Source organism: Apus apus, chromosome 5 (assembly GCF_020740795.1).
Source record: "Apus apus isolate bApuApu2 chromosome 5, bApuApu2.pri.cur, whole genome shotgun sequence".
Classification (NCBI taxonomy): domain Eukaryota; kingdom Metazoa; phylum Chordata; class Aves; order Apodiformes; family Apodidae; genus Apus; species Apus apus.
The window spans coordinates 4328322-4355013 of NC_067286.1; the positions used below are offsets into that span (position 1 = coordinate 4328322).

At 38.8% G+C, this 26692-nt stretch overlaps 1 protein-coding gene across 4 annotated transcripts in view; it reads left to right on the forward strand.

The window, feature by feature from the left end:
- The window catches only part of NELL1 (neural EGFL like 1), a 287360-nt gene that overhangs the window by 114457 nt on the left and 146211 nt on the right, over positions 1-26692 (forward strand). For all 4 annotated transcript variants that reach the window (XM_051622053.1, XM_051622049.1, XM_051622050.1 and 1 more), the window contains one exon: positions 25010-25135. In XM_051622053.1, the coding sequence (XP_051478013.1) occupies positions 25010-25135 (126 nt within the window). The remainder of the gene's footprint in view (positions 1-25009; positions 25136-26692) is intronic.

A 26692-nucleotide genomic window follows, 5' to 3' on the forward strand; every position in this document is an offset into this window, starting at 1 on the left:
TGGGTTTTTAAAGCATTGTATCCAAGAGGAGTTCAAGTAGACGGATTACAAATACTGGTGATGATGGTGCAAGATCCTTCTGCATATTGAAGCCTGACTGGACTGTTAGTCCTGACTGTCAGTCTCAGGGGAAGTTTTTTTTGGCAGCTGGTTTGTATTTGGAATTTGCCTGCACTACACTGTTAAAATAAAGTCATCTTACATGTTCTGTATAAGCAAGTGCTATTTCTTGTAGATGCCATGCACTTTCAATAATGTGTGAGGCAGATAGCATAGTTGAAAGTTAACCACAACTGGGCTACATGTGAGAAAAATAACCTTTGTTCAGAATGCCTAAAAGCAGTTGATGTAAATAAGGTTGTAGGTTTTTTTGCACCAGTTCAGAGTTTACCATCTTGTGTGACTTGCACTTTTTAGTTTTTAGATTACATGAAAAATGCAAAGCACTGATGAATACTTGAATCAAGAATTGCATGTTAAAATATGACTGAAAGAAAACATTTAATTGTAGATTTTTGACAGTGTGGTACAGGAATCAGTCAACACATCAGTTGTATCTCTTAATCATTTTTCATGTATGGTACCTGATAATAGAAGGTGTCCACTAATATGTCAAACTGTGTCTTTAAAGTAAATTCAAGATGAAGAGAAGAAAAAAGACCAATAAATATTTTACCCATTATAAGTGAATGTTATTCCTGAATGCATGGTTAGAACAAATTATTGTTTCACCTTTTCAAAATAAACACACAAAAACCTCCTGGAAAATAAAGTGGAAAGTGGAGATCACTAATAATGCTTAATCTCATGGGTTCCAGTTTATTATTAATGGCATCAGCCTACACGGTGATTCCAGGCAAGGTTTTAAAGTTAAGGGAAAAGGAAAAAAATAAGCTTAATAAAATGTTAACGTGACAATAAGTGAGTCTGCTAGAAACACAAAAGTTGAATGTCAGTCAGTGACATTCATAAATTGTGAGTTAAAAGCACTGGAAGCTTCTGTGATACCAGAAAAAGAAAGTAATTGGTGTCTGCTGTTGTCAGCAGTATTATTTATCTTCAGTATTTTCCCTTTTGTTGCTTGAGATGATCTGTGTAATTTCTTTCTCTCTTAGCCTTGAGACTGGAGAAAAGAAGGAAAGGCAGAAAATCAAGGGCAGGGAAGCTTTCGTAGAGTGATGTGTTTCAACCCTCTCCCCTCCTCCCCTGCTTCTGGTGGTATATAATAGTGTAAGCCTTCTAAACATGAGAGTTGAGATAGAATGCACTCAAAGATAATGCTTTATATAAAATTAGTTTTCAGAATAACATGAGTTTTGAATTGCTTTTTCTCAAAAGTTGCCTTAATCACTGTGTGCAGTCTGCTGTAGAAAAGAGCTGAGCTAAGGCCTGTGCACTCTTGGTCAATTGGACATCAAAAGCTCAATTTCCAGTATTTTTATTTTTCCATTGTGTAAAAGTATTCTTACAGAGAGATCTGTATCTGATACTTTCCTTTTTCTTTTTTTCCTCTGTCCCTTGATAATTAGATTGGGCTAGGCTATTTCTGGGTATAAGGTTTCTAAATTGCAGAAAGGAAGTTTTTTTAACACATTTTTCAATTTAAGATACATTTGGAGCCAGGAGGTGAGGCACATGCCCCTCCTGGCTGTTTTTTTAAGGAGTGTTGACCTCTTGTCGTGGCTAGAAACCGGCTGTGACCACTGTGGTCCACCTTTACTCTGCTTCTGAAAATGAAATGGGACCTCGTCTTACTGACTTTGTTCCAAAAAGCATTGGGTTGTTAGTCAATTATGCCATTCTAAAGGAAATTAGCTATAGCAGTGGAGAATGATTGGTATATGTTAAAGCTTAAGTTCTGTTGGGCTGTCATCACAGCTGGGTGTAATGTGGATGTCAGTGGGTAAAGAAACGGAGATGACTTGGGCATGATTCTGGAGTTTAGTGACACTACAGTCACTGAATGTTTAAAAATTGCTTTTCTGTTGGACCTTTGCAAAATTATTTCATTTCTGAAGGGAAAGTGCTTTGTTTCTCAGGAGAACACTGTACCCCTGGTGCTATTGTGGTTGCCATGGCAGTTTGCTAGCAAGCAACCTCTTAAATACATTACCACTGGCAAAGCAATGGTGTCTTTTGTTTATTGCTTTGACAGATGCTCATTTTATAGAATATTCTACACTGAATGGCTTGATTTTTGGGATAAAATACACTTTTTTTTTTCCGAAATGTCATTACTTTTTAATGAGCAAGTTTCTGAGTTACCTTCACTTCTTAAAATTCAGTAAATATGCAAACCTCCCACCCCTTTTCCCAGTCTTCCTCCTTTTTCAGAAGCTGTTTTGGTAACTGGTTTGCAAGTGTGATTTAGCCAAGCTTACATAATCTTACTGAATTTCATAACTTTCAGACATGTGATTTGCCTGTTGAGAATACCTGCTTTAATTTTGTTTGCAATCTGTCCTTGTTCCCTTGTTAAGCTCTCAGATATAACACAGAAGAACAGCCTGTGCATGCCTGCACACAGGCTTGTGTTTGTGTGTGGAGGGTGGGTAGGAGGGTGAGTGATCTACTTGCTGTTTAATAACTGAGTCTCATTTTGGTTTTTTGTTGGGTTTTTTTTGTAAATTTTCTGAAGTGTCTGAAAAAAAAACTTGTGTGATTTTTTGTGTTTTTTTTTTTTTTTTTTCAAGTGTTTTCTTCAGATGAGAGTCTTGGTCACTATAATCTCTTAAAGAAGATGATGTGGGAATTCCTTTTGAAAAGGAATATATTGGTATTATTCACACCCAGACATCCAAGGTGATGGAATTAAAACAAAAGGGCATAAGGCTAAACTGTATCTATTGGCACTTTTCTGAAGAAGTGCTGCTTAAACTGAATAGCTAAGGATTATCACAGAAGGTGGTGTGGCCCAGACCCTCTCTCTCCCTGAGACCTTGTTCCCATGTTGCAGGGTTTTGCAAGCAACAGGGAAGTGTTAACAGACCTGCAGCAAAAAATTGTGAGGGTTGCCACAAAAAATTGTGGCTCATGTGTAGAAAGCTGGGCAAGTGGGTTATTGTCTCTGCACATTCTTTGTGTTCCTAGTCCACCTGCTCTGGGTGGGAAGATGGTGGCATCTACTGTAAGATGAGATTTATTAAGACATATAGCATAAGTTGAAGTAACAGTCAAGCCCTTAAGCAAGGTTTGATTTAGCTGCTTGCAATTTTTTATGAAGGCTCTAGTGAAACTTACTCAGAAGGTTATTCTAATCCTGTTCCGCAATATGAAAATAAAAGTGTAATTTAAAACAAATGACTTGCCAGACATTGAATGCCTGGTGAGCTTGTGCTGTTCGCTGGTGCAGAGGGTCATCAAATCAAATATTGTGGCTGAATTTTTGAAGTGCTCAGATAATTTTATGACCAATAGTAGCATTTGTAGTTCTGAAAGGTAAGATAAAGATCATCAGCTCTCATGCTTCAAGGCGTAAGATAATCACTGCAGTGTTACAGGAGGGATATTTCCCCACTGAGCAGCATTACACAGTTGGTTATGTGCATTATGAGGTGTGTTCTTTCCTTTGATCTAAACCATTAGCCAAAGGTGACACTTGATGGGTGAGCTGGTTACTAAGACAAGTCTCATATTAGCCATAGAAAGGATAAATGTTTCTATGTGGAAGGGTTTTGTTGCATCACATAATCCAATCTGTTGCATACAGGAATGCTGATTCACTGAAAATGAAATAAAGGTGAGGGGTTCCCATTTTGGGCTCAGGAACTCTTCAGCTGCTGTGGCATGCTCATTGTTACTATACATATATATATATATATGGATGATGATTTGTTGTTTTCTTAGAGCTCTCTCCTGCCTTGCTCCCACTTGGAGCCAGCTTCAGACCACAGTCTTCAGGTGTGCACTTCCTGATTTCACAGTAGTTGGCAGGGAGACACCTGGGCTGAAGAGTAAAAGCTCTGTATGCAGTCAGGGTTGTCAGGCACTGCTGGATCCTGTCTGAGATCTCTGCCCTGATGGATTAGACCTAGCTTCCACATGGTTATTGAATACTTTTGTGCCCTCTCTGTGTTTAGAGCTAGCCACAAGAAAAAACTAAGCATAGTAAGCATAAATAATAATAATAATAATAATAATAATAATAATAATAATAATAATAATAACAATAATAATAATAATTTTTTTTTTTTTTTTTTTTCTCAGCTCCAAGATTTCCTCACTTCTTTTTCATAGTGATTTTCCCATTCTCATAATCAGTTAGAAGCCATTTTCTGGACACATTCACAGGTGTGGTTTTGAAAAGAGGTGGTCAGGAATCTCTGCACTGTTTTTTATGAGGTCTGAGTAGTCCTTCTCCAAGTTGACTGAAAATGTCTTGCACATCCCAGAAATTCATTAGACCCGTTTGTAGCTGCAACACGTTCGTACCGCATAATCGTTCTATTGACCAGCTTTCTTCTCCTCCATTTCTTGCAATTGATGAACTTCCACTTTAAAGCAGAAATCCATGTCATTAGTTTGTCTTGTCATGATGTTACACTTTTTGCTTTTAAATTTCATCCCATTCAGTTTTCTAGCTTACAAGGTCATCTCATTCTTCCCATGTGATGATCTTATGCTCTTCCATGCTGATAACTCTATCATCTTTGCATTTCCTAACCTCATCCTCGTACTGAGGTTACTAATGAATGTATTACACAGGATCAATCCCAGGAGTGTCTCCCGAGAAATACTATTGGTAACATTTCTCCGTCTTGAGAGAGGCTTTTTCCAGCTTAGATTCATATATCACTTTCCACAGACAGTTTATATCTGTATCTTTATATCTGTATTATGATTTTTTTTTTTTTTTCCTTTTAAATGATAATTACTTGTAGGACACTATCAGATGCTCGATTTAAATCTAGATGTATGTTGTACTACATTACCCTTGTCTAAGTAGTCAACTCTCTTCGGAAGAAAACACATTATTTTTCTCAGGTGATCTAATATTGAGAATGTATTTCTTTTTATCCCACTTCAAGTCTACCTCCATGCCCTCAATTACTGGCCCTTCTGAAGTCTGCAGTATTCAGTGTCAAAATCATATCAATATCTGTTTATTACTTCTCCTTTCTTGGAACATAGGTCCCATCTTTAGTACTCCCCAGTGTTATTTTTGCTTTAGCAATTAGGATCTGGGATGCACAAAGAACAAGGTTTTCAAGTAAAGGTTTCTGAAACTAATTTATATAATGGGAAACCTTTAGTTCCCGTTAGTTTATAGGTTTCAGTAAAAAAAGAACTTGCCAGTGAATTTGTGTTTTCTTCTTCTGGTTCTTTCAGTGTGCTGGAAATGCTCCTGTCTGTGTGTCGTTATTCTGAGGAAAATATAGGATATTTGCCCAGGTTTGTGGCTACACAGAGTTAGTTTTTCATTGACTCTATATGGGAAGAAGAGAATCCATAACTAGTTATTCTCTTTAGTTTCCTCCTTCTCTTCTGCTTAGGTGAAAAAGAACCCTTCACTCTTCATTCTGTTTTCCTTTGAAAGATTGAGCTCTTGGTGCTGTTTTTAGCGTGTGCCTGACGTGGGAGACACAGTTTACCTTGTTAATCAACCTCTCTTTTCCCATCCTTCTAAGTTTTTTTTGCTTACTCCTGATACCTGCTTTGAAGTGCTTTTCATCCTTGTTGTGTTTGTCTTACTTTGATTCCAAATAATTTCAACTTTTATTAAAGTTATTTCTCTGTGTTCTTGAACTCGATGCAGGCCATTCAATTGGGGTAACTTTCTTAAGCTCTCAGAGTTGGCCCTGTTAAATCCCAGACCTTTTTGTAGTCTTATTTTAATAGATGCTGTTATATATATCAATTAACTTTGATCCATTTCTTTCTTTGGTCAGCTTTTCTATAGGGTTATTGCTGCTTTTAAATTCTTGACCTGTGATGGTGTCCTAGGGAGGTTCAGCTGTGATTAGAGGTAAAGAACAAGCCTGAACAAACCAAACTTCACATTGTGGGTAAAAAATTGCAAACTGACACACACAGATCACTAAAAGTAGATGTTTTCAATCTGTTCTTGTCTTCTGATTTACTCCCAGTCATTAGGATGTGATGACAGGATTACTCTTGGCTTCAGTTAAGTGAGAACAAACTTTAAAAAAAAAGTTTGCAGAAAAAGTAAGCAGAAAAAACCCCACAAATTAATGGGGTCTTTCTGTACAATTACTGTATCCACAATCAAATTAATTCCCTTGTTGCTACACCTCGGTCACTTCTGTGGAAGGCCCATGGCCAGTCAGGGTGTAACAACCCCATGGCATTGCTCTTCTTGTTTCCTGTTGTAAAACATGTCAAACCCACTAAAATCATAGTTTGAAAATTAGAGCAGTTTGCTGCAATAGAAATATGGCAAAAGGTAAGAAACCTGTTGGTTCTTCTTAACCTGTTGAATTCATGGCTTGTCAGAGAGCTCATTACCAGAACCAGAGCAGCTCTCTTTCACATGGAACAGGCATTGCATACTGCTGGTTCAACAAGATAGTTTCATTCAAAATCCATTCTACCCTTTATTTTCAGTTTTCTACATAAATTCTGACCCGGATTTTTCTGACTGAGATTGTGAAATCTGACAACTTTGTAGACATATTTGTAAAGGCTTTTTTTAGGGAAATTTGCCATAATATTTCTGCTTAAACTGTATTTTGAAGACTGAGTTAATGAGAAACTCTAGATCTTAAAACATTTATAAATAAAATACATATGGAACTAAGTGTTCAAAAGAAATACCTGGTCACAAAAATTTATCAAGTCTGCTAGATTTGGCCTAATAAAGGGAATTTAAACATTTGGATTTTAGGCATTAGACTTATAGAATGTCTTAAATTTTTAAGCAATGTTCATATCCCTAAATTGAACTAGAAGGAGAAGAATATAGGGGCAATATTAACTTGCAGGTTGAAAGGAGGAAAGGGGCAATTCAAAATTCATCAACTTTTTTTTTTTTTTTTAAAAAAAAACAGAAATAATTGTAAAAAGCAATAAAACCCAAGCAATTTAGCAGGCAATGTAGTGCCCAGGATGAAGGGATCAGAGAGACTAGAATGCTGGGGGAGCCTGGGGGCTCGAAAAAGAGTCTGCTCTGGTCTCGGGAGAGGGATGACAGCTAAAACATGACCTGAATAATGTGTGGTTTTAAAAGATTGTAATTCAGTGTCATAAGAAGGACCAACTACCAGTCCTTCTGGTAATGGAGGTTACAGGGGTTTTTTTTGAGTATTCAAATTACTTTTGTATAAAACCAAATGTGACTTCTTAGATTTGCACATGCAGTAATATCTCTGAATTTTGGATCAGAAGATGTATCTGAGGTTATTGATTTTAAAGTTATTCTACAGAATCAGTAGCAAATGTTTCAGCTGTTTATAGAATGAATAACAAGTATTAAGATGTTAAGAAATTTATAGAATTGGGATGAAGAATTGTAAATATTGAGCAGGATTGTATAACAATAAAAAAATAGCACTGAGTTTACTCACAACTGCAAACAGGAAGACCTTTTGATATTGTCTCTATTTATGCTTCTCCCACCTGTGGTTGGGATGGTTTCCTGGTGGGGGAGACCCTTGTTCAAACCTCTTTACATCCTCTTCTGTGTGTGGCACTCTCTGGCAAGACTGAAAAATGTTATTTTGGAAATGTCACCCTCTCCAAAAAGTAGTTCATTTGTATTACTGATCTCTGCTACCTTAAGGTGTTCTAAATTCACAAATGATTTCTAATAAGCTAAAACTGTATTTCTAAAATGTGACCAATTTACTAAAAGTAAAAATAAGTCATCTGGCTCTGCTAAATACTTCCCAAAACCCAATAAATAATTTCTAATACTGGACATTTTTGCTCGTTTTGATTTGTTAGAGATTAATTCAGGTTCTGTGTACTCTGTGTTCCTGAAGAGCTGCCTGTTCTACATTTCCCTTACAGACAGTCCATATTTATCCCCTGCTTGCTGTTGTACCAAATTTATCTGCTTCCATTCCTCAGGGAGTAACTCCAGGTTGTGTCTGTGGTCTTTGGAAAGCTCTCTAAAATATGTACGAGTCTGAAAGTGACTGACAGTCTCTCTATTCCTAACAGTGCAAAGTAGGGATATCATCTTGGTAGGGAATAGATATTATACTTTTGATTTGTATTTAGTCTGTGTGATTTTTTTTTTTTTTTATCCATAGGTACTTTTGGCATAACTAGCTCATAAGGAGAAACAGGTCTAGTATAATGATGATTTCACACTTACCTCAGCTATAAGAAGACATGCTACAGAATACTGTGAACCTTAAAACCTCTAAAAACAGCGATGAAAATAGACAGGTGCAGAAACAGAGCAAGATATTGCTACTGCCTTGCACTGTCACTGTCATATGTGAAAAATGGCATTTAAAAAGAAAACATCAAAGAGTAAATCTGTGTTTTAAACGCAAGTGACTATCACCTCAAGAATTTGAGAACTCCTCCCCATCTGCCTTTGCCTGCTGAGAAAAAGCAGTAATGGCAGTGAGTGAGTGTGAAGGACTGGACAATGTTGAACCTTTCAGTCTTGACCTCCCTCTTTTTCTATAAAATGAGTGAGGTATTTTTCTTTCAGATCCTAAAGGGGAGAATGGCATCTGAACACTGAGGCAGATGTACTTCACCAAAGGACTGTTCATTGCATGTGAAATAGTTTCACAGCATAAAAAACCCCCCTTTGTTGATGTGATTTCAGTTGTCGCTTACTCTGAGAGATCACGGGTAGTGTATCTCTTAGAGCTCCAGATTTGAGAGACAGATGACAGACTGATTTTATGAGCCATGATGACAGGCTGTGGTGGACTTGTAGCAGAGAAACAAATACCCTTGGAGTTGTGTCATTTTTCGCTCTAGCAATGCAATGAGATGTTTTTATGTTTAGTGGTGTAACCAAGATGTCGAAACCCAGGCTGTGGACACCAGGACTTTCCTTTTTCTATATAATACACTGTAGAGGAGAGTTGTCCAGGTACAATGCCATGGTGGCATCTTTAGTTGGACAGATAGACTAGTCCAGCTGGATGGAAGGTGCCAGGCTGGGGAGCCTCTCTCTTGCTGAGGGACATCATAGCTTTGATCTACAACCATCTGCACAGCCTTGCTGTGGCAGGCTTGCTTTTTTTGCCCCCTGCTCTTCTTTTTATACCTGTACTGACTAAACAGCTTACAGTTGTCTCTGCTGGAATTAGTAGAATGATATCAAAAGTTCTTGTCAGTTCTCTAGTGTGTTCTGTGGGTTGTGACTAATTCAGAAGTTTAGCAGTCAGAGATACTATTGTTTTGAGCCATAATATATGTTTCTTTGTTGTACATCAGCTTGCATCAATAAGTATTGTCAAATCAATTCCTTTATGCCTTCAAGATGTTTGGGCCTTTTGGGTTGACTGTGAGACATCAGCTACCAGTTTTTATTTATATGGATGCTAGATAAAATGGCATGTTAAAGTAAGATTGATAAATTGCGGCACTACAAAAACATAAACCAGTGAGATTTGTACTCTAAGATAGGAACAGTTTTCCCATCAGAGAAAACAGCAAGGAAACAAACAAAAAAGCAAAGAAACAAACAACCAAAAAAAAAAAAAAGGAAAAAAGGTGTCAGTTGAGAGATGCTCTGAGTAGCAGAATAATTTATTTATTTTTTCAAGGTAGTAATAAGTTGGTTATACTTAAGGAATATAATTCACTTTGGTTGCCTCAGAAACCAGCTGTTCATCTGTCAGTAGATTCTTGAATTATTACTCAAATATTTTACTATTATTATATCAACACAATGGCTGATCAGATATTTTAATCAGTGATACTGCAACAAATTAATTTACTGACAGAACCAAATACGGATTTTAGCATGTGGGTAATAATACCCTGGATATGTTCTTAGTGTTTACTAGGCAAGTCTGAAAACCTCCCTGTGACTGAATGAAGACAGATGCTTTTAAATTTGTATCTACTTTGTGTTAGTGCTTATCTTGTGTTCCTGATTCCTGAACAAACTGCAGTATGTGATGTCCCTTTAATTATATGCCCGTGCTTAGGATGCCTAGATAGAGACTTAAGGGTTTTAAAGGGTGACAAGATGCCTTCATTGAAGATGAACACAGCACGCACAGGGAGCATAGCACCTCCTGCACCTGCCTGGGGGAACTGACTATTTTTTTGAATCACGTGTATGTATGAATATCTGTGTGCACCAATTTCTCAATGGTAAGGATATCAACTGTCGGTTTTTTAACCAACTGGAGGTTTGGCTTGCAGGCTTTCTCGTGCACCTCATGAACTGAGTCCTGCCCTTGGGCCAAAGAGCTTTCTCTACCCATCATCCTCGGCACGACACGTCTCCCTTAACCAGGTCCCCTCTCAGTCTTCTTTTCTCAAGACTAAACAGTCCCAGGTCTCTCAGCCTTTCCTTGTTTGGCAGGTGTTCCAGTCCCTTAGTCATCCTCGTAGTTCTCCGTTGGACTCTTTCCAGCATTTCCCTGTCCCTCTTGAGCTGAGAAGCCCAGAATTGGACACAATACTCCTGATGTGATCTTACGACTGCAGAGTAGAAGGGGAGGAGAACTTCCTTGTTGGCCACACTGTTCTTGATGCATCCCAGAATACTATTGGCTCTCTTGGCCACAAGGGCACATTGCTGTCCCATGGATAACTTGTTGTCTACGAGGACCCCAAGATCCTTCTGTAACTGTGTTTATAAGAAATTAATTTCAGTCTTTCTTTTGTTAGAAGGTCTTTATGCTGCCATGTAAACCTCAAAATAGTTTAACCACAATGATTTTGCTATGCCTGTGTAATGTTTTTTCCCCCTCATATTTTCTCTAATACTGGTTTAACAGAATCTGCTTCTGGGGTAATTTTCCAAGGTCAAAGCAGCATGTGATTTTGCCCTTCCAAAATCTTTGTGAACAGAGTTCAGAGCATGTGACACATTGAGGCAAATGACATGTGCAGTTAGATAATTTAAAATTAATAAATAGAAAGCTATTCAGAAATGACTGTAAAAATGATGAAGGGGTTGTAGGAACTGATTTATGAGGCAAGACCAGAAGTTGGATTTGTGCAGCTTGGTGGAAGGAACAGAATAAATGTAACTGTCTTAAAATACGTGCATGAATATAGAGCAGTGTTTGTGTATTCAGGGTTGTGGACTAGACAAAAGAAATGTTTTAGGGCTGACAAGGTAATGACAAGGTAGAACTAAAGAACAAATTTATTAAGATTTCTGAAACACTGGAAGGTAAATAGGAACGGATTGTTAAGAAGAAATTTCTATATATATTCAGCTTGCTTAGATCATAGGATGGATCAGTCTATTCTGTCGATAGATTATTTCACTTATTTATTTTGGGGTTTGTGAAAGCACTACAGTAGGACAAGAAGCTGTTCTTTATTGGAAGGTTAATTACTTCAACAAAAATAAAGTCTTTTTCCATCTCAAATATCAATATTTTGTGAGAAAGCAGCATGTGCTCTGTGTACAAATCTTGTTACTGTGCATTACTAATTTTTCCTTGACATTTATTAGAGAGATACAGATGCAGTCTAAATACAGTAGTCACACCTTTATTTTAATTTAGTAGAATGTCAAGTGAATTGCTTCAAAAAGGCTGGGAGTTCTGTTAAGTGATGGCTTTATTACTCAATACGGTTTCAGTACATCACTCACCTTAATGAAAAACAATGCCTAATTAAAACTGCTTCTATCAGCTGTTAAAATTACAATCACTAGCATCATTCTTACAGGACTGAAGTAGAAAGGGAAGTTGAAAAATCTTGACTTTGCCTTTTCATCTTAAATGGGTTTCTGATTCTCCATCCTTTAGTACTTAAGAGATACCAAACTTGGTGATATACTTGGATTACTTTTTCACAGGCTAAAGGAAATAAAATTCTTAGTTTAAAATAAGTAATCAAAGTTGGTTGACCTTGACTAACTGTCAGGTGCTTGCCCAGTTGCTCTATCACTCCCCTCCTCAACGAGATGAGTGGGAGAGAAAATACAATGAAGAGCTTGTGGGTGGAGGTAAGAATAGGGAGATCATTCACCAATTACCTTCATGGGCAAAACAGGCTCGAACTGAGGAAATAAGTTTTATTGCCAATCAAATCAGAGTAGAATAATGAGGAATAAGAACAAATCTGAATAACAACTCCCCTCACCTTCCTCTTGGACTTCACTCACTATTTTTCTGCCTGCTTACCCAGAGTGGTGCAGAGTTTGTGGAATGGGGGTTACAGTCAGTTCACTATGTGTTACTTCTGCTGCTCCTTCCTTCTCATACTCTTCCCCGGCTCCAGCATGGGGTCCCACCCACAGGAGACAGTCCCTCATGAACTTCTCCAGCATGGATCCTTCCCGTGGGCTGCTGTTTTTCACAAACTGCTCCAGTGTGGATCCTTTCCACAGGGTGCAGTCTTAGTCTTTCAGGAATGGAATGGACTGGTTCAACATGGGTCCCTCACAGGCCACCTTTTGCCTAGGACTCACCGGTCTTGTAGCAATTGGCAGCAGCCAAGTCCCACCAGTTCCTGCTAGCTCTCTTCTTGACAGCTACAAATTGGTATTCCTATTATATGCTGTTATAGACATGTTGATTTTCATTGACATTGGGCTTTGTATTCTCAGAGTTTTTTTCAATAACAAAAATGACACACTTGTGTTAGGAAAACAAATCTTCAAAGTAGGGTTTTTGCAATCTCATTAATTCTATGTGGGGTACCTTGGCTTTGACAGTCATCACCTTTCATGGTTTTAGAAGTCTCTAGCAATGTTCACAAAGCAGATAGTGATAGTATCCTGGTCAGCTGTGCTATGTGGGTGACTTCATGCTTGTTACAATGAGACTAGGTTACATTGCTGATAATAAAAAAAAGAGTAGCTTGAAATGTATGTGGAGGGAAGAGAGTATTCGAAGACATCAGAGACTGGGATTCTTTTGCAATGATATTTGATACTGACTTTCTATCCAGAGCTTGTCTAGTTCTGCTGTCTTTACTTTTTTTCATTGTTACTTTTTTTTTTTTTGTAGTTTATTTACAACTAACGTGGAATGACCAATGAAATCAGGCTGGAATTTTTCTTCTTAATAGAGATAATGAAAATGCATTTTAGATATTTCTAGCAGTTTCCATCCTTATAGTGATAGTGGAAGCTCATGTTGTTTTCATAATGGTTTTCTCCAGGGACAAAAACCAAGAAGCTTTCATCAAGAGCAATCTAAGTGTTACTATTCTGCTTTTAAATAAAACTTAATCTAGCTTAAAAAATTGAGACAGAGCACAGTGTTTGAAGTTGGTAATGCTGGTTCAACTCTCTCCTCATTCAGTGTGTTACCTTTGTTGATTCACCTCCCTCTGTAGTGCACAAATACGTGTACAAGCCCACATGCACACATACACACACTGCTCAGTATGTTGGTTCAAAGCCCATTGAATTCGTGTTTTCCTCTTAACTTTCACAAGGAATTACTTCAACCTGGTCTGTGCTTCTGCCCCTGCCCTGCTGAACAGTCTGATATTTCACAGAGAATTCTGCTGGGTTTTGAGAGAACTGCTTGTAGGTGGTAAAAGGCTGTATTCCTCATGATAGAATTAGGACTGATTGCTGACAACAAGCTCTGAAATATACGTAATAGAGCTGGTAATAAAGTAGTAATTTAGTACCACAACTTAATGCTGCCTCTGTTTCTGACCTCCACTCAGAAAGGTCAGAGTGTTGTGTACTGCAAATAAAATCCTGCTTCTGGAAGAGTCTCAGAAGGCTTGTTGGCATTGTTGACTCTTTTCAGGAGGGCACGTGCCCATTCAAGATCTTCCATTAAACATCTACCAAGAAACAGACTTGTTTGTAGTTAGCTTTCATGGCAAGAAAGGGTTGGGTCAGCATCTCTGGTTTCTCCTTTACGTGTGCTCTGATCACTGGTCTTGATAGAACTGGAGTGAATCTGTGTGAATGAATTCCTCAGTAGCTGATACTGATAAAGGAAGTGGGAGTAAACACATCATTAACTAGGTAGTCAATGGTATGGATATGGATGATGTCCAGATGATAATCTATATGTAGTAATTTGATGCAGCTATTAGAAATTAAGTAGTAAGGACTTGAGTGTCCCAGTTTCAGTTTTTTTAACTGCATCTAAACTTTAACTGTGTTATCAAAGGGGAAAGCATTAACTCACTGGTTCAATTTCATAGCCCAAAGCAAAGCAATTAAAGTTTCTTACTTAGTGTTGAGGCGGGAATTAGGGTTGCAGGAAAGAGTATTTTTGTGCTCATTTGTTGGATTTCTCCCCTGCCCTCTTTTAGTGTTCCTCTTGTTTTGTTCACCTCAGGTTATGCCTCAGGAATGCAGTTCTGCTGCAGTCTCCAAACCAGAAATGCCTCTTTCAGTAACTACTGCTATAAATCACACCTGATAACCATATTTGCTAGGATGAGAAATGCATCTTGCACTTCTCAGTTATGTCAATTAAGGTTATGTTTATAGGGAAAAATATTTATAATATCAGAAATAAAGGGTTTTCTTCTGCTGTTAGCTTACTTATTTTTACAATATAGATTAAATTTGAAAAGGCACAAACAATAAAACTTGATTGTGTAGCAAGGATGTAGAACAAAGAAAGGTGTTTAGCATGGCTTAGAGGGATACTAGGAAAGGAACTGTTCTGCAATTATTTGTCATTTTTAAAAATCTGAATAAGATATTTGGCTCTAACCTTCTGTGGATCCTGATTAACTGAGAATAGTCTGGACCCATTAAAATAAAATCAGTAAATCCTCTATCATGTGAAACCACCTGGTTTGTTTTGTGTGGCATTGAAGAGGCACAGTTGCCAACTTAGCAGTGATGATGAGTCTGCCACTTTGAGTTCAGTGTTTCCACATGGATTTTTCAGCAGAGTTGGAGAGAGGAACAAGATGTGATAGAAACAGATGAATAATGAATGGTTGAAAAGATGTTAAGGAGAGAATATTTAGGAAAATGCAAATAGTGGTATGAAGGCCATTCATGGAGAAGATACGTTTGCCATCGTGGGACAATATTTTTCCATTACCTGTGTGCTGCTTTGCACTGCACAATGGCCAGTGACTGAACAAACTAATTTAGTGTGAAAATGGTGGTGTATTAATTCTGTACAATTTTCTGCTACTAACATCTCACATTTCTCATCTATTATAGCAGCATATATTGAAAGTCAGGATAAAATGCAAGACCAGTAGTTTTCCAGGGACTATAGTGGTTTTTTTAGACATGATAAAGAGACTACCTCTTCCCCCCAAAAAAAATCCCAACCAAGCCATGCAGTTTTCATCAGCATTTTATTTTTCAGAGAGATACAGTGTCCTTCAAAATGCCACAGTAAAAGGGTGTTGTGGGCACAGGGATTCTAGATCAATTATTGGGGTAGCCTTCTACAATTTATCATTTGGAGATAGCATCTGTGTGGATTTGAAAGAGTAAGCCAGTCAATATCACAGGACATAGATAGGGGACAAACTGGGTAGGGGTAGTAGGGATAAAAATAGAAGAGTGGAACAAAAATTGTGGACAATGCTGTAAGACAAGTGCTGATGCAACCAGGTATTTAATGTAATTGCTCTCAGTATAATTGCATAGGGAAGAATTGTTCATTTTGATAGAGTGATGCATTGTTCACCCTTAACCATTAGGAAAATCAAAGAGGAGGGATTGAAAAGGTAAGGTATTAGCTGAATAAAAATAGATATTGTTATCTCAATGTATCGTATTGCTTGGCTAATGTAGGTGAATGGAGGATTAGAGAAAAACAACGCTCTCCTCACCTCTTCCCTTGCCCTCTTCCCCATATATAAACATCTACTGGTAGCTCTACAAACGTTTGGAAAAAATGAAAAAGCAATGATAAATAAGGAGGTGAATCTCTTGCAAAAATCCACCTTTTCTTCTCCAACAGCAGTATTTATTTGGTTAGGGCTTCCTGAGATCCAGAAGGCGTTTCTTTCTAAGTGAAATCGAAGCCAAAGCAAGCAGGGGTTCAGGAGTTCATGTACATAATCAGTAAGGTAGAGGCAGTCTTTCTAGGGAAGAGAGCTATTTTTGTGAAAATAAACTGACTATATTGCTTTGTTTTCTAATGGATTGTAATATATTTGGGAACAGGAGTAACACTGATGTAGACTTATGTAATGGTAACTCTTTCAGGCAAACATGAAGCTGTTAGATTTAGAGTGAAAACTCATGCATTAAGAGCCTTTGAAGAAGGAAAATGGGTGAAAGAGTGGTGCTAAATACTGAAGGAGAGTAGTCCATTTAGATTTATTATTTTAAACTCTTCCTTCTCCTGTCCCTGTGGTTATTTGGTGTGGTTATTTGTCATGGGTCCAGCCAGAGGAATGCAGTTAAGTCCTTCTGTGTCCCAGACAGGCAAATTGTATTGCACTGGTGAGCACTGTTTATGTAAGGGAATTTTTGTTGATCCATATGGATTCGTTGGAGGAGCATGGCACAGAGCAGACCCATGTCTTCACACTCAGGGTTTTAACAAGGGAGTAATGGAGAGCAGTGTGAAATTGCTGATTCCAAACTTAAAAGCTTGGGTTTGCCCAGGGATGAGCTGTGCTGACAATCCATGACAGTACAGCTCACTTAGCTTAGGGTTTGGGTTACCAAAGAATCTTTGGTGGTAAGAAGTGGTCCCATATAAGCCTTGTGATGAGACTTTTTTTTAAATTATTTTTTGCTATCATCTCCTCAACGGGGCAGTAGGTTCCCAAAGCATCTCCCATTTTAGGGAAAGATGTGTGGGATACCTAGGGATGAATCTCATAATTTTTTCACAGTTTGTTCCCAGCTGCAGGATAGAAAGAACCAGTGGCTTTTTGTGTTTTGTGTACTGTTTCATTTCTGGTGAGCTGCCAACCATGATTACTGTGGTGAAGTTAAGCAGTATTTTCTTTATTTGGATACATGTTGCTGTACCCATGTAGGCATTTATTACATTTACAAGGATGAACCTTGGGTACCTTGATGTCTTGCTTATCACAGCTGTAGGATTTTTTTATTTATTCAAAAATTAGCATTTAGAGCGAAGCTTGAAGAAAACTTCTATTTTGAACAAATACAATTATTTCCTAACTTTGAATAAGTATGGATGACTCATAGAATAGTTTGGGTTAGAAGGGACCTTAAAGGTCATCTAGTTCCAACCTCCCTGCATGGGCAGGGACACCTCCCACTAGACCAGGTTGCTCCAAGCCCCATCCAAATTGGGCTTTGATCCATTCCAGGGAAGGGGCTTCCACAGCTTCCCTGGGCAACCTGTTCCAGTGTCTCACCACCCTCATACCAAATAATTTTCTCCTAATGTCTAACCTAAATCTCCCCTCTTCCACTTTTAATCCATTACCTCTTGCCTTCTCACTCTGAAAAGTCTCTCCCCAGTATTCCTGATGGACGAAAGAATTCATAATGCGAACTAATGAACTCAGAGACTTTGGTCTGCTTTGATTGAGTCCAAGAGGGCAGGGAGTAGCTGGAGAGTAGACACAGTGGCACTGACTTGGGTAGAAGTCCTGAATCCTGCTGGCCAGGCGGACTCTGAAACTTGCTCCTTACAAAGCCTCTCAAAAGCCGCTTAGTGGAAGAATAAATGAAGCAGCATCATTAAAGAAAAGTCTTTACACCACTCAGGCTCACCACTTCATAGTCTGTTCTGCTGCTGTGTATTCTAAATACAAATATGAGTATATTTTCAAAGAATAACTAGGAAAAACAAAATCAAAAGGCTTGGATAATCCTGGATAAAGCAATCTTTCATAACTTCAGTTAGGTTCTAAACATCTTAGAGGCTGCAGTTTTACAAAAAGAGTCTTGACTTGTTTTTGCTTGTTGCTTTTGCATGTTTGAGCAAATGTCTGAGCTGCTGCCATTAGCCAAAACCTGTTCCCCAAATGTTTCATTCTGCTTTTTTTGTGATTATTTTTAATCTGTGTTCCCTAAGCTGCATTATAATAAGTGAATTCTGGCTGTGTAATTTTTAAAACAATGTATTTGCTACTGTCAGAAATACCTTATTCATAAATTACTAGCTATCCCTAAGAGCTATAGCTTCAAACCTTTTTAAAAAACGTAGTATTTAAAAGTCTGTGAACATTTTCTATTAATGCATTTGTCAAATTAATGCAGTCATTCACTTAGGGTTAAGAAAACTGTTCCTTTCTGTTAAAAAGAACACCACATTATGTGTACTTTCTTTAATGCTAGCATTTCAGTTTCAGCTTTCTAACTGATTTAAAAGTTTTTTAATGAAAAGTTCAGTTTAAATAAACTGGGTTTTCATAAGAGATCTCAGGGCTCTTGAAGACCATCCTCCCAAGCCAACCATACAGACGTAAGTTGCCAGTGTAACAATGGAAGACACGAGGGAGAGTGGAACTACAGACTTTCAGTTTTCCTTAGAGAGGAGCAGAATTTTCCAGAATAATAAAAGGAAAATCTCACTGAGAGGGACACTAGATAGCCTGGACAGCAAGCTTTAAGGAGTTTGGTGCTGTTTTTCGTGATAGGATTGTCTTGTTTCGAGGAATGATGAGTAAAATGACTGTAGCTGAAGTATCCTGGCTCCAGAGTTGGTCAGATTATTGGAGACTTAGACTATGAAATCCTGTATATATAATTTTCAGTTTTAAGGCAAAAAGTAATAACGTAAAGCGACTAAACATTTGTGTACTATTGTAAGTATTAACAAGGATGGAGAAGAGCCTATAATGAGCCTTGGCAGTATTTAAATGCCTAATGCTGAATTTCAGCAGAGCAGGTTTTAGGAAGCAACCACTTTACTGTGTGACTGCTCGGTGGAGTGTTTACTGATGTAGCTGAGAAACAGATAGCAATGGAGTGTCTACGTTGTGGTCTTTGTTTGAAAATGGCCAGTTGGAGTGTGATTGCTAAAAGAATTCTAGCTTAACAGTATTGAAGTAAAGAGGGGGAAGGTAACTTCACCTGATTTTTCTTTTGTCCTTTTCAGGAATGTTACATCAGTGCAGTGCTGCTCTGTGCTGGAAAGTATGACTGTTGAAGTGTGATTTGTATGTGAGTGTGTGTTTTAAATATTTATTTGTTTGCTTGTTTAACCTGATAGTTATACAGTTGTCATCCCTAGAGGCGCAGTTAAGTTGATAGAAAGCAGATTTAGAGTATTAGTACTCTTATCCTGATCATGAAATAGGTATATCAATGTGAAGCATTTTTATGTTGTGCCCAGAGGAAGAGGCTGCACCATTTTAATGATGCTCTAAAAGTCAAAGTGATAGTACTTCCTGATGTTATTATATTGCTAGCTATTTTATTGCTTATGGGTTCCCAGGTGATGCTACACCAGCCTTAATTTATGAAGCCATTTTTAGCTAGTTAGTTACTTAATGACATTGGGATAATGTTTCTCAGCCTTATTGAAAGGGAATTTTTCCTTTGGATTATCTGCTTTTATTTTGGGTTGTTTCCCTGCCTCTGACTGGGCAGCAGGTCTGTCCCTCCAAGTCAGAGGGGTGGCAAGGGTGGCCTCTGTTTTTGCTGCTGCCCTGCCTTGGAGGAGATGAATTGCTTTCATGGACTCCAAGCTGGTAAACAATGTTAAGGCTATCCTAAATATTTGCAGCCAATACTCAGTCAGTCTGGCAACTCGGGGAAGCTGAGCTGCTGCCTGCTCACAGGGAACTGCTGACTGCTGTAGTCTAGTGCTTTATGGCTCCCTGAGGGTTTTAGTGCAGAATTTGAGAAACCAACCTTGTGCTAAAGGTAAAAAAACAGGTATGGGGGGTGTTAAACATACGTGAAAGAGAGCAGATAATGGGAAGCGTCGGGGGAAAGAAGGCAAGCAGAGCTGAAGTCAGGTAATTCTAGTGGTGGAAAGGAGATAAGAGCAAGAGAACAGAATTGGAGAATTTGGAGAACAAAAAGTAAATACAATGACAAGGAGCTGCTGAGTCAGTGGAGTGAAAATAACGTGTTTTCTTTTGCATAAGCATAGGGCAACTGGCATTTGAGGACCCCTTTTATGCTCCTCTACTGTTGTGCTCCATTGTTTTGAAAACTTTGTTTATGGGTTTCCATCAGCTTGCAAACATAGTTTAAGGTTGATATGATTTTAATAACAGTAGCAGAGGTTGGATATGTACTTTTAAAATCCAGGTTATGTGCACTAAGCTTTAATACAGTTCAAGTCAAGACATACTATTAACTTGAATAAAAAGGAGGGGAGGAGAATTTACTTGCCCACCTCCCATTAATAATGTTTTCTAGTTGAAAGTCATAAATTAGAGAGCAAAGCTTTCTAAATAGTTGCCCTTGTTTTCCTTGTGTTTGTTTTTCTGTCTTTGCTTCCTCACAAAGTGCTTGAAAATTAGAATTAAGTTTTGGAAAATATGCTCTCCAACCAGAAAGCAAGTAACTGGGAGACAATTTCAAATGGATTAATTGATTCTGATACTTAGCAGATTTCCAAATGCGTCATCTGTTGGTGCTCTGGAATGCTTCATAGTTGGTTTATTTTGTTTTGATTTGAATGTTATTGTCTTCAGTAGTTAAACTGTGAAGTCCCTAAGAGCAGGTGATGATACTGCTAATGTCCTAATGGATTATTATTAAATACAGGCAAACAGTGGTCTGGAATTCCAGAGGCAGAGTGCTTTGCTTTAAGGTTGTTCACTTGTGGGCATTACAGGTCTAATAGTGGGTCCATTTCACCTTTTCAGTGAATGAACAGAACTTCCATTGCCATTAAGAGGAACTATGCCCTCTTTACAGCAGATTCATGTGGTTTGATGTGACTTTTGTTGGAGGGGATAAACAGCAAAAAGATGCCTTAGTTGTGATGTGTTGTGTCCTTGTCATGTTTATATGAGCCAGCAATGTGCCCTTGTGGCCAAAAGGCCAATGGCATCCTGGGGTGTATTAGAAAGGAGGTGGTTAGTAGGTCAAGAGAGGTTGTCCTCCCCCTCTATTCTGCATTGGTGAGGCTGCATCTGGAGTATTGTGTCCAGTTCTGGGCCCCTCAGTTCAAGAAGGACAGGGAAGTGCTTGAAAGAGTCCAGCGCAGAGCCACGAAGGTGATGAAGGGAGTGGAGCATCTCCCTTATGAGGAAAGGCTGAGGGAGCTGGGTCTCTTGAGGTTGGAGAAGAGGTGACTGAGGGGTGACCTCATCAATGTTTACAAATACGTTAAGGGTGAGTTTCAGGAGGATGGAGCCAGGCTTTTTACAGTGGTGTCTGGTGATAGGACAAGGGGCAATGTGTGCAAACTGGAACACAGGAGGTTCCACGTAAACATCAGAAAAAAACTTCTTTCCTGTGAGAGTGACAGAGCCCTGGAACAGGCTGCCCAGAGAGGTTGTGGAGTCTCCTTTGCTGGAGACATTCAAAACCAGCCTGGACACGTTCCTGTGTGATGTGCTCTGGGTGATCCTGCTCTGGCGGGGGGTTGGACTAGATGATCTTTCCAGGTCCCTTCCAACCCCTAAGGTTCTGTAATTCAATATTTCAATTATTTAGCAATAGGATTCCAGTTGGGCATGAAAAGAGTTAAGTGGTTTGTAAAGTACATTTGCAGATGAGAAAACCTCTTCCACTGGCCATGCTTGAACACCATTTGTATTGTCTTTCCATCCCATCTTGTCTTGGTTGGTTGGTTGGGATGAGATGACGAGTGCCTGCTGTGCAGCAAAAAGCATATTAGGTGCAAAGCAGGTAGCTCCACTGAGATACTTTCTTGTGTTTTGTGTCAGTGTGCTCAGAGCATTGCTGTGTGCATTGGCACAAATAATAAAATATAATATGTGTTTTATTTCCCTGTAAGTTCACAAACACTCTAGAACTGTAAGGTGTAATGGTGATAACTGATTAGCTGTAGGGTAGGTGAGTACTGTGGTAAAGAGAGCTCTGCATAGGCAGTGAACCTTATTTTGCTGGCTGTTAAACATTTAATCCAGTAGAACAGCTCTTGGTTACCAGACCACCCCACCCTGTAATATGATGGTCTTTACTGAAAAGCTGAAGCCCAAATGTCTTTGTTATAGCAAAGAGCCAGCTTATGTAGATGGAAGCTGGTGATATGTGAATGATCATTATGCTGTGTCAAGCCTCATTTTAAAGACCATAAGTATACCTTTTTAAAAGAAAAACAAACTACTTCACCAGTCTAGAGAGAAACATAAATCATGTATTTTTATTACCTCAAAAGACCACTAGAAGATGAGCTCTAATATTTCAAATGCGACAAGCAGTCTATACACATGAATCACAATTTGACTTCCATTACAACTGAGCTGATCCATACCACTGTGTGCTTTATGGATTTTACTCTAACAATATTAAGTAAAAACCCAAAGTCTTTTTGTGATGGATACCTAACCTTTTACAAGGATTTGCAGAATTGTGGTCCACAACTGCAGCTTTAGCATTGCCCTACAGGCTTTAATAAGAAAATACTATTGCCAGTTGTAACCTCTTAATATTATTCTCTGTAAAGGAAATGCTTGTACTAGTAAAAGGCTAATACTGCAAAGGTAAAAGGAAATGTGCAATACTGAGAGGTTTTATGGAAAATGCACCAAGAAAGATGGAGAAGAGAGTTAAATAAATTAGCTAAATTTGAAGAGAGGGACATTTGGTTTCTTCTGCATCTGTGGTAGGCCTAGCCTTGTTCTTCCTGGACTCAAGGACTTCTGCAGCAACCCCAGAGTCAGTTGTTCTTAATTCATCTATTTATAGTCAAGTCATCACTTGAAGTCCTTAGTGTCCTTTTGAGAAATTCTTCCACGGCCATATTTTCATATCGGTTGTAAGTTTTCTTTTTATCTCTGTGTGTTCTCCTATTTTGTGTTACTGTAACGTGGACCTTTCTTGCAGTGAAGCAAAGTTCTAATTCCTTCACCTTTGAGAGTTTGAATCCTTTTGCTTCCTTTTGGCGGTAAGAAAGAGGGAGGAGTGTTGTCCAGTGAAGTCAGTGAGGAAGCTGGAGATAGAGGGTGGTGCATGAAGTTAATTTTCAGGTGTATTGGTTGCTGTATTGGCATTCTTTATTTCTTTTCAAGAATCTTTTTGTTCCTTTCCCTTTTATGCTAGAGAATTATTAGCTATGCAAGAACAAAACTCCTCAAAGCTATGCTCCAAAAGCCTATTAAAAAGAGGCTGCAAGCAGAACAGTGTGAACACACGTCAACACCTGAGTGTTTCCCAAGTGGATCTAGCACTCAGTGGTGTGATAACAAGACATGTGGGAGGATTTTTCTTGGCTTTTATCTTCCATATATTGATGCTCCTGACTTTTTAAAATTCATTTCATCAAGTGACAGTGCAACAAAAACAACAGAAATGCAGGAACGAGATAGTTCAAGGTGTTTGCAATGGTATACAAAGTCTTTTGCCTCCAGGCCATCATTTCTAATTCAGCCCAAGTTGGCAGCAGTCAGAAATCACTGCCATCTGACAGCTGCTTGGTGGCCAACACGAAGTGATTTAGCTAGTCATTCCTACTGGACAGATGTCTGTAGTATAGAAAGTGTGATTAGATCTGGCATGTGTTTCATTTTCAGAGCCTGGAAAATGTGGGTGTATCTCAACTGCAGCTACTTTGGTTTAGGGAGGTTAAACAGGATACCCACATTTAGGCAACAAAGAGCTCAGTATGTGCACAATTAAACCCTCCCACCTTCTGGGGTTAAATCCTGATGTTGTGGTACTAATCTCTGGTCACATTTCCATTGTGTCTCCATAAGCACTGTGTGCTGAAGGAGAAGGGAGACTGTCCATATGGGCAGCTGTGCAGAGGGATGTAGTAGGAGACCGTGCTGGGGGCTGGGGTTGTGACCAATTCATCTGTACCACACCTGCTGTGGAGGTTTTTCAGCTGGGTTGTCAATTTATGCAGTTCTTGAGCAATCAATAACAAGGAGAAAGTAATAAGGGGGGAAAAATGAGTCTGATTCATCTCTTTTTGTGTGGACATATGCAATGCTAGAATTAATCTTTTGAAAACCATGAATTACTTTATGTGAAATCTGTGCTGCTAAGCAGAAAATCTATCCTGCTGTGAAAAAAAAAGAAGAGAATTCTTTGGTTTTGTGAAGGGGGAAGGTTTTACAGTTTACAGTATCACAGAGCTGTGGGAATTTTAAACAGGCAAGTAAATGGTAGGTTTTATTCACTATTGTGAAAACAGTTTTGACTTTTGGATTTGCTGCAGCAGCAGAGATTGCTTAAGCAAACAGAGATATGGGGTGAAGTTGCTACCACTCCTTTTTTTTCCCCTGGGATGGTGGAAAGCAGGCTTAAAATGGGTTTAGGTGACTGGTTCAAGCTTCTGCTTGTGCGGGATGTGGAAGTGGCACAGAGTGCTGTTCAGTAACCCCTGCAGCAGAAGTGTGTTTCAGGGCCAGGGCACTGTCGGAGCACTTGGGTGAACATGGAGGGCTGGAATACACACTGATAACTCTGCGGCTGAATCTGCTGCATTACCCTGACAAACATTGCCACCCTGTACCTGTCCAGTGCTGCAACTGATACTGTGATGGGCAGAGTTCCTGTGCCTTCATGCCTTAGCTTACCCATGAGACAGAGTTAAGATTTTCAGTATTGCATACTTCTGAAGCTGATTTATATGCTCGAAAAATCGACATCAGTTTTTGTCTTTTAACAATGCCATAGGAAAAAACCCAGAAGTGTGTGTTACTTTTCCAGAGTTGAAAAAATGTATGAGGAATTAATGAAGAATAGTGGAAGGAATCCATTACAATGACACAGGAGTTATAGTTCTGTGTTAAGGAATACCTTTCTACTAAACTAGCCTTTTTCTTTAATGCTAGAGTTAAACCAGATTGCCTTTGGCGTTGTTAAGAGAAGTTACTTTCTTGTATTCTAATACTGTGTCATGTTACTCATTTCACTAAGCCTGACTGTGACTTTCCTTGGTTCTTTTCCCTGCAGATATTGATGAGTGTGCTGCCAAGATGCATTATTGTCATGCCAATACTGTCTGTGTTAACTTGCCTGGATCCTATCGTTGTGACTGTGTCATGGGATATGTCCGTGTGGATGATTTCTCCTGTACAGGTGAGCTCTCAAGTGCACAGCAGTAATAGTGTTCTACTCCGTGTTGTGTATGGTGCTTAGCTTCTAATTAGTCTTTGTGCCATGCCACATGTCACATACTAGCTGGCTCTCTGCTGGCATGAAGTTTAGGCACAAGTGAGATAGGTAAATGTGGTATGAGGCCCCTTCCCTGTGTATGGGAAGGTGGCTCAAGAAGCCCTGTGGTGCAGTGGTGCACACACTTTGTGCTGTTGTCAACCAGGACATGGTTTCTTCATGTCCCACCACTGACTTGCATATGATGTGCAAAGCCTGAGATCAGATCACCAGTGTAGTGAGGGGAAATAAAATTTTCGTACCTGTGGTTTGAAAGTGGTCAGTGGGTTGAAAATAAATTATCCAGGAGGGAGAAGCTTTCTGGACAGACCTGAGACAAATATGTAAGAGTGAAGCTGAAAATGTATGAAGTCCTCAAAAACATTTACTGTTGGGGGATTTGGAAATTGCTATTATTAATGCTAAGACTTAATGTCTCCAGGACTATGACACGTTATTTAGAAAAGAGAACAAGTGGGATAGCATTAGACAAGAAATTCAGTGATTCTTTTAAAATACCTGTCAGCAAAATATGTGCTAAAAATTCTTAGTGGAAAGTTGGTAGGTCTCATTTCCATCTAGATGTTTCTAAGGAAAGTTCCCCTGGCAATCTCTGAGACACATGTGAGAAGCTGCTGAAATGCTCAGTCCAGCTATACCTGACTGGATAAGATCTTTCAATCACAACTCTTCAGAAAGACTGATCTCAGGATTATTTTGATGGTGCACCTGTCTGGCAAAAGAGGAAAAATATCAGGCAGATTTATTGAAATGGAAATAAGTCAGTTTGACACAATACCATGGTTAGAATTTTGTTGGCTGGGCTATTTTCTCAAGTGGAAAGATGGCACAGGAGTAATTAATACAAGAACGATTTCCAGTCTGGAATAATTAGCTTGTAATGCACGTGTTATCCTTAGGGAAGGTCATGGGAAATGTTGACTTTCCTGATGACAGCATGTCTTGTAGCTAAGATTACGTAGTATATAAAAACTGTAGGAAAGTCCTGTCTGCCTCTTGAACGAGATGGATACTAAGTAGTAGTCAGGAAACTGATTTTTATTTTGCTCAGAGGGTCATGGTTCCTATATAACCAGACCTTAAATTTTGTTCTAAATGTGTGTACTGAGTGAGGAAGTGGCCTTCACAGTGATGGGGAAAGTGGTTTTGGTAATTTGACTCTTTCTTTCTCATATGCACTACTAATTTCCTGATGTTCCTTTCCTTACAGCCAGTTGCTATCATTAGGCATGCAGATGATTTAGAAAGCAAGGTATTTGTGATTTACAGGAAAACTGTGAAGTAGGGAGGCACGTTGCATGACAGTAATTGGTGACCGTTCATTTCAAGTGCATGCACAAAAAATCCAGAACTGGTCTAAGAATGAAATCATAGAATGAGTGAGAAGTATTTATTCCACGTTTATTTTCTTACTAAAAGAGTTCTTTTTTTGACATCACAGTTAAAAAGCATGAGAAGTAT